This window comes from Neospora caninum, chromosome XII (assembly GCF_000208865.1).
Source record: "Neospora caninum Liverpool complete genome, chromosome XII".
NCBI lineage: Eukaryota > Apicomplexa > Conoidasida > Eucoccidiorida > Sarcocystidae > Neospora > Neospora caninum.
The window spans coordinates 1,180,928-1,193,085 of record NC_018398.1 but is presented as its reverse complement, the minus strand read 5'-3'; the positions used below and the strand labels follow the sequence as shown (position 1 = coordinate 1,193,085).

The 12,158-nt window shown below is 57.3% G+C and overlaps 1 protein-coding gene across 1 annotated transcript; it reads right to left on the bottom strand.

Annotated features, from left to right (window-relative positions):
• Positions 1 to 432: 432 nt before the first annotated feature.
• NCLIV_061730 (putative PIK3R4 kinase-related protein) lies at positions 433 to 5,893 on the bottom strand (the record flags this gene model as incomplete). The annotated part of the gene is made up of 5 exons (XM_003885725.1): positions 433 to 2,467; positions 2,696 to 2,936; positions 3,417 to 3,665; positions 3,899 to 4,292; positions 4,775 to 5,893. 5 exons carry the CDS (start codon positions 5,891 to 5,893, stop codon positions 433 to 435), a joined length of 4,038 nt encoding a protein of 1,345 aa, XP_003885774.1.
• Between the last annotated feature and the right edge of the window lie 6,265 nt (positions 5,894 to 12,158).

Genomic DNA, 12,158 nt, shown 5'->3' with positions numbered 1-12,158 from the left:
ACAAGACGCCCTGAACTGAAAGAGCTTTTCGTTCCCTGGAACGGGGCGGCATGCACTGTAAAAAAAAAAGCGAAGCGAAAAATTTCTTCAGCGGGGGTAACCGGCGTGGAGGGATAACGCATCATGGGAGTTCTGACTGTAGGCGGCTCGTGTGTCGTGCTCTTTCCGCGGCAACCCTTTCGTCGCTCGCCGCATTTTCTCCCGCCTCCGACTCTGCCCCCTGAGACGGTTAAAATGCCGGGAGACCCTACCGGCGCAGAGACAGTCGGAGGCAGTTCGCGGGCTCGCGGCGCATCGCAGCTCCGCCCACTCTCCGAGTTCCTGTCCGTCGCTGCATGTGAGCGGACCGTGTCTGGGGTCGTTTTTTCAAAGCATGTCGAATTGACTCGTGGTTTGCAACATACGCCGCAACCTGTGTGAAGCGGCCTAGAACTACCGGAGAGACGGGTGTGGCGACGGCAGCCTCCGGAAGAGCCGATTGCTCGCGGAACTGGTCTTGGCGCTGCTCGGATCGCCTCCGACCGACGAGCGTCGGGTCATCTGCTGAAATCGCTCGATCATGGCAGCCACAGACTGTCTGCTCGAGCGTCGAGTAGCAATGACCTTTCTTGTCTCACTGCCTGCTGACTCGCCTCCTGACGAGTCGCCGAGGCCGTGCGTCGACGCAGTCGGGGTATTTTGATTCAGAGGACTTTTGACTGAGGACCGCGCAGATGCAAGCGGTCGCTCTCGACTCTCCTTTTCCTTGGAATCGCGCCCCGCCCGGGAAGCCATTTGTTCGCACCGCGGCTGGTCAGCAGCGCTGTCATTGACCTGAGACGCGATTCGTCCCGCTTCACAGCAGCCCTTCGGGGACACCAGCGGGTGGACAGCACTCGCTGCAAGTGCGAGAGAGCCGCGTGCGCAGACGATGTTTCCATCCTTGTAGGAGTCACTTTCTCTCCCACTCTGCTTCACAGTGGAACCTTCGGAATTCCGCAGCTTCAGCCCCGGTTGAAGGGGGTCCACCTTCGCTCCCGCGGAGAGAACCGGAGGCTTTTTTTTGGCATCCGCCAATCCAGCGTCGGTTCTTCCTAACTTTCCTAGGTCACCGCCAGGTCCACTAAGGGGTTCTCCGGTCGCGCATGAAGAGTCGCTGTCACTTCCGCATGAAAAGGTCTCCGCACTGGTTGAACCAGAATCTGTGCTTCGGCTGCTCGGCCTGCGTGCACCTCTGAGATCCGCGCCTGCTGCGCTTCGATCGGTTTTGCCTCGCGCTCGTTTCGCAGGATCTGCAATGATGGGCCGAGGCTCGGCCGCTGCGCAGCTCGCAGGCTGTGCGGCTGCCGCGCCTTGAGCTGACGCACCAGCGCTGCCTTTGGAAGACTCCTGCGTCCCGCTCGCTCCTGCCGGTGCGCGTGCTTCCTTCGCTCTTGCTGCCTCCTCAGTGCGTCTCGAAGAGAGAGGTGGAGAGAGCGTTGATTCGGCCTTCCGGGAACTCGAGGGTTTGCACTCGGACTCTACTCCGTTTTGACCGCACGGAGCCCTTGACTGCACGGGGGTAACCCGCGCCTTCTGGTCGCCAATTTGGGACAGCGGCGATTCGCCTGCGGCTTCGAGGGAGCGAGCTGAGGCACGGCCGCTATCATTCCTTCCACTCTCCGAGGCCTTCGAAGCGCAGGCGTTCCGCGGGCTGTCTGAGCGCTGGTCCGCGTCATGCTTCGCCTGAAGCTCTTCCCGCGAAGCAGCACGCAATTTGTAGGCGCTCGCTGGTCTTTTCAGAGAAACGCTTCTTTTCACACTTGAAGGTGAATTTTCCCTCGAGGAAACGGGTTTGGTCTGCTGGCTGGGCGCCGCCCCCACGCGCTGCTCTTGCTTGACGGCTGACGGTTTGAGCGACACACACGACGCACTCGTCCCGAGAATCCTTGGAGCGGAACTGAGGGAGTCTTCCGAGCTGTGCGTTTTCCTCGCCTGGTATCGAAGTTGCAACGCGCGCTCCTGCTGCAACAGTCTCTGTTGCTCCTGTCGCAGAAACCGCTGTTGCTCCTGCTGCATGCACCGGAGTCTGCGCTGGTGCGCGAACTGTTGCTGCACACGTTGTTGCCGCTCGAGGTGAAGCTGACGATGGTGCTGTTGCTTCAGCATGTGCTGCTGATGGGCGACGGGATCATTTGGGAAGATGCTGTCTGCGTAAACTGGAGTCACTGTTTTCCCTGCCATGAATGGGTGCCGCAAAGCCTGCCGAATCGACAGTCGGCGGCTCGGATCTTCCTCGAGCAGCTGAACAGCGAAATCGAGGCCATCGACGGAAAGCACGGCCCCGTTTTTCTTCCCCAAGAGCTCAAGGAGATCCGAGGCATCTTTGCTTGCAAGCAGCCTCCAGTTTTCATCGCTGGGGACCGCCCGCTGGAACAGCTGGTGCTTCGTCAACAGGTAGTACACCATCCATCCGAGACAAAAGCTGTCCACCTTGTACGGATCGTATCTGAAAAAACGCGCACGCGACGACATCATGATATATCCGACACTTTTCAGATCCCGTGTCGGACTTGCCTACTGGCCAGCGAGGCACTGTGTCACCTTCTGGCCTGCGCCTACCAAAAACAGGAACGGGTTGCGGTCCTCTCCCTGGCCTCATAGCAGCACGATATTCGCCAGTTAGAACGAAGCACTGGGCAAGGCTGCTTCACTCCTGTTTCCTCTCTAGCCGTACCTGCATTGTCTGTACACCTCTGGAGGCCGAAAACTCTTCCCGAAAATTTTGTCCGGGGGCAGCAGGACCGGGGACGGATCCGGCAGGTGTTCCGCACGGGACGCGTCCCCGCTGGCGGAAGCCCTGGCACGAGCGGCAGCGTGTGGGCTCGCAATGACGGCCTGTCCGGGGTCTGTGATTTTCGGGATGATCAGGCCAGTTCTTGGACATCGGAAAATCAGGACGTTCTCCAGCGAAAGATCTGCCGCACACCAGCAGCAAAATGACGGAGAAAAACACAAGCATCGTCCACCAACCCCCCGCAAGGCCCTGAGCCGCTGGCAGGCTGTGGAATTCGCGCGAAAGTGACGCGAGAAAGAGGTGGCTCACGGTAGACTCTGTTCACTCTCTCTCGTGTCCAGCTGCCTTTCGTCAGCCACTGGAAAGGGTCAAGCGTTCTTCGTCACTGCTTCCCTTTCTCTACGTTTCCCCAACCTTGAACTCTCGCTGACGCGGAGTCTCCACACAAAAACACAGTCGTGGACGCTCAAGAATCACCGGGGTTCTCGCTAAGGCCACTGCGTCTACACGCGCTGTCCGCGAGGTGACGGAGCCACGGGCCTTTCCGGCACGCACACAGCGACAGCCGAGTGGCATCACAGGCCATAAAAACGTCGTTTGCTAGGCAGTGTTCCAAGCACCCGACGCCCACGCGTCTCTTTCAGGTGCGCACGCCTCTCACCTCGCATGGCGATACCCCGTTTATGCAGCTCGCACACCGCTTCGAAAAGCTGTCTGCACATCCAGCGCACTTCGCCCTCAGAGAAGGGCTGTTTGCGCTTCTTCAGAACCTCGAAGAGGTCTTCGTATTCAGCGAAGGGGAAAACGAGGAAGAGCAGTTGTTGGTCACTGTCCACGTACACCCGGGAGGGCGTCAAGATGTTCGGGTGGTTCTTGAGGTACGGGTAGAACTTCAACTCGGATAAAAAGTCTGCGAAGCCACAGAGCACCGCCACGCAAACGCTTGAAAGTTTGACTGAGATTGCCAGGACTGCGCCTGAGGTTTGAGTGATGCGGCCGACCTGCTGGTGCGACGAAAGAGCAGTTCCTGTTGGGAGGCTGTGTGTCGCGCGCATCGTCTGCCGCTGGCCCACCGACTCTCTCCGTTTGCTGGACACGCGTCTGTGTGCCCTCAGCTGTCTGATCACAGACGGGCCTGCCTACCTTCTTGCAGCGACGGCGAGGCGTTCAGTTGCAGCGTCAAGGAAAGAACCTTGACGGCAACCACCTCCGAAACGGTTTCTATCCGGATGTCATCTCCGCCCTTCTTCCCCACGCCGGGTTCCTCGCCGTTAAACGCAGGCTTCTCAGCCCGCGGCTTTGCCCGACTGGTGTGCAGACTGGCTCTGAAGACTGCTCCGTAGATGGCGCTTTGGAGAAGTTTGTCGAGGTGAAGGGTTTCGACTGCGAGAGACGGATGTGCATCCCAGTCCGGATTGGTGGAATTCAGGAACACTTGCGACGAGAGCCCCGGCCGCGTCGCGTCCTCCACGCGCCTGATGATGGCTTTGGTATTGCTGTAGACGACGCGTGCCTCGAGCTGCTGTGGATGTCCTTGCTGCAGGCAGATTACCCAAGAAGCACATACGGGTTCATGGAAAGGCGAATCAGACAAAGCCCAGCCACGCATCTCCTTTCCAGGCTATGCAGAATGCACGAATCCGCATTCGCTTATCTGCTCGAGGTGCGAACCTCACGCATACGACGTGCTGCTCCGAGGAAAACGGCGAACTCTACTCTGCGACCTGGACACTAAGCACCTCGGAAGCCTCTCTGGCGCGGACTCATCTCCCCCATACAGCTGTCAACACAGCGTTCCCTGCGTCTCTCAAGTTCGCGATCGAAGAGCGTTCCCGACAGCCCTTAGAAAAACTGACACGGAACCCGGGAACGTCTCCGTCTCCCCGGCGTTCCCGCAAAAACGGCGGTCTGCCGTCCAAGCACACTTGCGCCACTAGGTATCACAGGGGAGATCCCCGAAACGAGCTCGCCTGAAAACTTTTGCGCGGCGTGATCCCGGCTTCCTCCTGCTTCCCTTACCAGTACACTGGGCTGGATGGCGGCGTTGCAGCAACAACTCCGGACCTTCCCTTCCTCGACTGCCGCGCTTTCACACACGACCTGGTACCAAGACGTCGCGAGGCCACGTTTTTTCGCGCCGTTGACGTCCGCGGGTTTTTCGCCGTGTTTGTGGGCTGCAGAGTCGCTCGTCGACGAAGTGGGTGTCTTCGCTCCGGTGGTCTGCTGCGGTTTCGTCAGAGGCGTGCCGCCCGCTGGAGTCTCACTTTGTCGCCCCGACTTGCTGCCGGACCGAGCCGGCCGAGGAATAACGGTCGTTTTGGTGGCAACTGCGGAGCCAGCCACGGATGTGCGGAGCTGAGAATTTTTCTTCTGGGTGGGCGAAAGGCGAGCGGAGGTGAGCGCGGAGGCGCCGCCCACTCCGCAACCGGGTTGTGAATGCGAGGAAAAGGCGTGGAAAGAAGGGCGGCCGAGCGACATCGGGGAGTGCGGCGACGAGGGCCCAGAGGCCGCAAACTGCGACAGAGGGGAGTTGAGCAGGACAGAAGACAGCGACGGCGGAGTCGCGCGCGCGGTCGAATACGCGGCGGTCGCAGGCGACGCCAAGGGTCCACCGCAGCTGGAGCTGGAACTCCCGGTTCGAGCCTGGGAACACACGCGGAGGCCTGCCGAGTGCGCAGCCTGCGCAGCTGCCACTGCTGCGTTGTTTTGGGCGACAGATAAAGCGGAGGAAGCGCAGAGTGTGGCTGGGCCAGCGGCGCCGTGTGAATAGGTGTGAGAGGAAAGCGGGGACGACGTGGCAGTCTTGGTCGCCCCCAGGGGAGTCCTGGAGCTGTGAGCGGCGGCACAGGCGGCGCTTCTGTGGGAGGTGGGACCCGCGTCCGCGTGTGCCATCTTTGTCAGGGTCGCCTGGAGCTCCGCTGCCTTCAACGCACTAGTGAAACCGGCAGTCCTGTGGGCGTTGCTGGGAGTTCGCGGGACAGTGGACGACGCGTGCGGAGAGACGCCGGACGAAGAAGGCGGTGCTGACGCTCTAGGTGCCAAGGAGCTGACACAAGGATCGAGAAGCGAGCTCGAAGAAACTGGATCTGTGCGATCTTTCGCGGATTCCGTACAGAACGAGTAACACGACGATGCCATTATCGCGCCACTACGGAGATCCGTTGTCAGACGGATTCCGCAAATCTAGGGAGTGTCTGCTGTCATGCGATCCTGGGAGTTAGCATCTTGCAGATTTCCTCTGGAGTTTCGCGCGGCGGAAACCGCGTCGACCAGCCTTTCATTGACGGTTCGGGACACCGCTGGCTTCCACTACGCGGAAAGAGTTGCCGGCAACGGCGCGTTAATGCAGCCCAACACGGGTCCCTTGCGCCGTCAGATGAAGCCTGACAAGTTGTCTGCTTCCGCAAAGCACGCCGTGAGAATCCAGTCGAGCCTGCCGTGGCCACCAGGGTCAACGCGTGTGTGCCGACACGCGAAAAGCGTCCCGCGTCACGCCGAGTGACGGTGTGTGTGTGAGAAGACTTCGACAGCTTTGCGGGGGTGCGGAGTTGATTGAAGCGCTTTCGTGTCCACAGTGTTTGAAAGAGCTCACTTCTGCTCCTGCTTTCTGCGATACTGTCGACTGGCGAAGCCGAAAAGGGGGGAGGATGGGAAGCAACTCTCTGATGAAGGTGAACGGAACGGGAGGCCAGGGACAAGGCCGCGTTATCCGCCAGTCGCCGGGAAGGTGCCTTGCAAAGCATTAATTCGGGTGTGTAACGGTCACTTTCGCACGTTTCGTGATTGAAAACGAAGAGGGACGGCGAAAGTCTTCACGAATCCCCCCGCCGGGTTGGCTTTTGCCCCTCGCGGAGATCTGCAGCGACACCCGAGCTGTTCCCCGGCCCAGTCGCGGCGTGCTACCCAGCGAAAAAAACCCCCAAACTTTGCAACCAACTGGACGGGTTTGAAGCGCGTTTCGTCACAGGGAGGTTAAAGAAATGAGTGTAACGGAATGCAACCTTCCAACATTGTCGTTGAGCAGCTGTTCCCGACCGCGTTAGGCTCCAAATTGCGCCGATGGTCTCTCGTCGCTCGGAGCGTGGCCTCTCTGCGATTGAAGCCAAGCGCCGATCACGCCATCCGCTAGGCACACCACCCCGAGCCCTCTCTCGGCAAGAGAAGCTGAAAAGGGAAGTGACACGGGTGAAACCACAGCCCTTTGAAATCCCTCCGGCGCGGAGAGTCCCTTCTGGCTCTGCACAGAAGGCTTTCTACGGAAGTCACGCGAAAGTGAGGTTCTTTGCAGCAGCCGCAACACGGAAGGTTGCTCAAATGAACCCGTTGTCACACGTTGCCCCCTTTACGTGACGAGCTTACTGGCCAAGCGCGAATGTCGGTTGACTGCCCCATACGCATATATTTTCCCTCGGGAAGAACCAAAAGCCTCTCTAGTCGACGGAGGAGACAAATGCCCAAATGCTGCTACTTTTTCAGGGAAGAAAAGGAAGGAAACGCGTGGCTGCAGAAAAAAGATGGAACACCCGCGGAAGTCCACCGAGCCAGCAACAGCAAAACCGTGAGCGCAACATGCCAGTCCGAACCGTCTCGTGTTACACCCTGTCACACACTCGCGCGCCTCAAAACCATCTGAGCGGAAGAACGGGTTCCAGGCGCACTCTTCCACGCTCTCACCGCCCTTCCGCTTGACTGACTGCCTCACAGCCATCCTCCGCGGAAAGCAACGGAGAAGAGAAATGCTTTACGCAAACAACCGGAACTCGTTTTCCTGTCTGCTGCGACATATTCAGCTTCCCTGTGACACGGAAAACACCAGGAGGCGCGCAACTTGTGGGCGGTCCGAGTAACAAAATCGAAAGCGTCGTGCGACAAGCGACAAACGGAGACTGCGCGAGTATCTTCTTTCTAGCCAGCGGGGCCGGTCCACCCTGTGAACGAGCCAGGCGTTGCCACATGGACACAAAGAACCGATGTTTTTTCTCTGAACAACACAAAGAAATGGAAACGAACCGACCAGCTGATTCCAGGATTCCGAGGCAACGTGGCCGGTGTGGGCAAAACCTCACGTGACCCGTTGGAAAGCCGTCCGTGAGTTGCCGATGTGCCCCGCACGCTTGCTAGGCTGTGTCCCCTCCACGAGCCGTGCGGATTTTCACGCCTTGTTTCCATTCGTGAAGTCATGTCACTCAAAAAGCCTTCAAAACTCAGCATTTGCGTGTTGGGCAACTGGAGTAAACTGCGGCGTCCATAAGTCTCGTAACACGGACACGAGTCCGGCCGCGCGTACCGACGGCAGCTACAGGCGAGCGGAATTGAGAGACGCCTGTGCATAGCACCGTTGTTCGTCGTTGCTGGAAGGTCAGGATCTCTGCATCGAGAACATGCGTCTCCGAGGGAAGCACTGGCTCCACGGCATTCAGGTCACACGCTGATAGAATCACAATTGCTGCACACTCCAACTGCCGCGCTTTTCCCAGTTTGGGTGGGGAAGGGACGGCGCGTGTCATGGTGTCTCCTGCGCTTCGTTTGGTGACACGAGTGCGGATCCAGCGCGGGAGCACCGCGAAGAAACAGGAGAGTTTCAGGTTTGGTACGGGTAAAAAGGTGTTCACTTAGCTCGCGTTTGGACCGTAAAGAGTTTCGAACAAGGATAAAGCACGTTCGTGCCTTGCATAGGCCATCGGAGCAGCACCGATTTTGATATGCGACAGTTTGCGGTATAAAGGTGGAGAGCCCACGAGTTAGTGTAACACTTAGCCTCTGATGTGGGACCGTAGAACCTCACTTTTGATGCGTACCGCCCCGATATTGTGACTATAGATCCTCTGCGATAGGCAGCGCGTCAGAGAGCTGAAATATATCTGAGGGTTGGGATACGCTGTGGGGCTGAGAACGCGCGAACCGTGTCGCCGCTCGAGACTACGCGTGCCACATTTGTTTCTAGACAGTGGAATATGAGGAGCTGGACTTCACGTCTCGGTGGGCGATAAAAATAAATCTCCTGCAGGGAGTTTTAGCGCAAGAAAACACAAGTAGCCAACCGTTCGAAACAAACATCATGGGAATCGTATCGGCGCACCACATGCAGTCTCTTCGCAAATGCAATCGTCTTCAGGTGATCACCACCTTTGAACCTACCTACAGCTTCTAGAGCACAAATTCCACGGTCGTATTCGCAGGCGCCGCCGTTACGGCACGGCGATATCCGGTGTCGGCCATGCGGTCCTATAGTGCCCGAAGGAAGAGACATTTGGTTGGCCACGCACGCAACACTTCGCCATATCTTCAACGTCTTTCCAGAGCGCGTACCGCCATAAGAGCATAAAATATGATTGGGCGCTGTCGATTGGGCAACACTCGCGGTGCAAAACATATCTCGCTCCACGGCTCACTTCTACCGCCACTGCTGCGTTCAGTTTTGACTGCGTCAAATTCTAGTGGTGACGATTGTATAGCCACTCTCTCATTCGTCTCTTTGTGACCCCCCACGCGTGTAGGCAGAGCCACGGGAGTGAGAAGTCGAGCGACTTACCGTGCACAGGGCATTACGTCACCATGCTGTTGCCAGTAAGCGAAGGGATTCTGATAGACTAGCAAGCATCCTGACACCAATAACGTTCAAGAAGGCTCAATCACTGCTTACATCTGTTGAGTGTCAGGAATTCGAATCCCCCCTGCTGGGGTTGCGTTGTTAGCACAGGTCTAATGCACGAGGCGGCTGGTACCGGGACGTACAGAAACCTGTGGCAGGACCTGCTTAGCGGCTTCAAGTACAGTAAGTTTCACTCAACGTCTGATCCGTACGCGCCCCTTTTCCAGCTTGCTTTCCGACTCTTTCTGCCCTATTGGAATAGTGATTCAAGAACAGGATAGTCGTCGTGGGAAGTGCTGTGGAGACGGCTGACTGGCTGGGAACTGCTGCACAAGGTGTAATGTACGGATTTACGTCATAGCCTGCAGATCTCACGGAATGCAGTTTACCTTCGTACGGCCACCGACCGTGCTCTGAGCTGTTGTGTGCTGGTCATGATATAACACCAGGCATCGTTGTGTTTCTTCCATGGTCAGTGTTCCCCGGAACATTTGGTTCCCAGTTTCATCACGAGCGCCTGTACAGGTATAAGTGACGTAGAAAAGACTGCTCATTGTTTCTCAATCATCGACGCTCAAATGTTACCTCTACAGAGATCCAACTGTACCGCCTTGCGTGGTCCCTGCAAAACCGCTTGTGAGTTTGAAGAAAGAATTGCAGCCATTCGTAAGGAGCAAATTGCTCCATCCTCCACCTTCTCGGTGGGGACCCTTTCTGCAAGAGTGTTTGGCGTAGTCACAAACGCTATCGACACACTCTGTCCGTGAAACATTCTCTCAACCTCCCGTGTTTGCCTGTCTGAGATGCTGCTTCACGCACTGACCGTCTTGCTTGCTGGTAAGGTGAGCGCACAGTGTTGTCCGAATCGGTTTGGACCCACAATTTCACCAACCTCTGCGTCAGGCTGAAACCTTACAGTGCCCGGGCGGGTAACCTGTGCAATGACAATTTTGAAGGAGCAGTTCCTCTCGAGGAACAGTATATCGCAGTGGGTCCGTCGTGTGGTGTCGCTTCTTTCTGAGGAGCGTTCCGAGGGTTATTTGCGCCACGCACCTCTTCCGACGAGTGATGTCCTCGAGGGTTCATTACACTTCCATGCTTTTTACACAATGGAGAAAGACGTGGCCCAAAACCACGGAGAGTCAGCCACAAGACACTAAGCCTGGCGTGTGCAGAGTGCAAGAAGGCAGCACTCCGCTCGCCCAGAACGGTTTTTTTCATTCAAAAGTTTCCAAGTCGTGTTCCTTTCACTCGTAGTGGTGAACGTTCAGAGTTTTTTCCTTCGGCTCCACCGCCGAGTGAAAGGATTCGTTCCTGTCTCGTCGTCGTCGCCCTCGAGGTCCCCTCCTCCCCACGGTGGCTCGCCGCTGCGCTTTTTACTCCAAAGACTTCCGTTAAGGTGAACTGTTTGATTTTGTCTCTCCCGGCTCTTCCCCCCTGGGATTCTTCCGGGAGAGGGGTTGTTTGGACCATTCAGATGCCCAAAAGAGAAGCAGTTTCTCCCGAGCACGCAAGGGGGCAGTTTTCTGTCAAAAGCCGCGTGGAAGGAGACCGGAGATAGCTTGGCTTCCCGACGCGGTACTTTTTTTTGACAATGCATGTGTTTCCTCGCCGTCTCGCAGTCCGTTCCAGGTCACAAAACCCGTGTTCCAGAGACAATCTCTTCGCCGTTTTCTGTCACACGCAAGCCGACCAGGCAAGGTGCTGCGGATTTTTCGTTTTCCAGTGTCAGTTTACGCAAGAGTTGGACTCAGAGCCGGGGCATCGTACACTCGCGACTTCGCGTGCCGTTCACTCGCAGTCGCCGACACTTTTTGTGATTTGGTCGCGTTTCGCCAGGGGAAACTCTCGAAATTCACCGGAGTCCACAAATGAAATATCGCACATTTTGATGTGCGAAAAGTGTTGTCGAGACTGGTGCCGACGCAGAAAACCCGGGCCACCGTTTCCGTGTGACTCACGCCACCCGTGGCTCGTTGCCTTGCTGTACTCGTTTCCAAATGGAGGAATTTCCCTTTTGTCCCTGCCCATTTTGAGGAAACGCCGCACCGAGGACGCTTTTTTTAACTCAGCTTAGACACATGAAGTTCGTGTGTCCCCCTTTTTTCAGTTCACAGCCGCAGCGAGTCTCTTGCCCCCCGTCAGCGCTTAGAGGTATCAGACACCGCCTTCGCATGTGTGTTGTAAGTTCCTGGCTGTGTAAGATTTTCTGAGGAAAGTTTGCAGAGGCCGTGTGCCTGGCAAGAGTCCCGGCGGATGTCTGTGCCCCATGTGTAGAAATGGTCCGTGTCACCGCACGCGGCTCTCTTCTCTCGGCCGTGCGGCGAGGGCGCCAATATCCACAACCTGTTCTGCTGTCCATCGGGCAAAGCCTGGAGTAGACGTTTGCATCTTCACCGAATGAACACGTGTTTCGCGTCTTCGGTGTCCATACAGACTTCACACTCCCGTGTGCCTGCCTCCCTTACGCGGGCTGATATCCCTCCTGCCTTTTCCTGTGGAGCGAGGCGTTTTTACACATACACGGCGAACGCACAGAGAGCTTCACGGGACAATCACACAAAATCGGTTTCACCTTCTGACGGCTGAGGTCACCAGGTCCATTCCTGAGTTCCTCGTCGCGTGAACCTTCCTGGCGTTTGGCCGCCCCGCGCGGTGTCGCGTTCTCTCCTGGTGCCGGGAGTTTCGCAGTGAGAGCGGTTTCTTTTGACGGCGTTTTTTCCGCACAGCAAGACGGACTCTCCCGCTGACGCTGGCTGCTCAGTCTTGCGACGCCTCCGAGTCAAAGCACATCTTCACTGTCAACGAGCG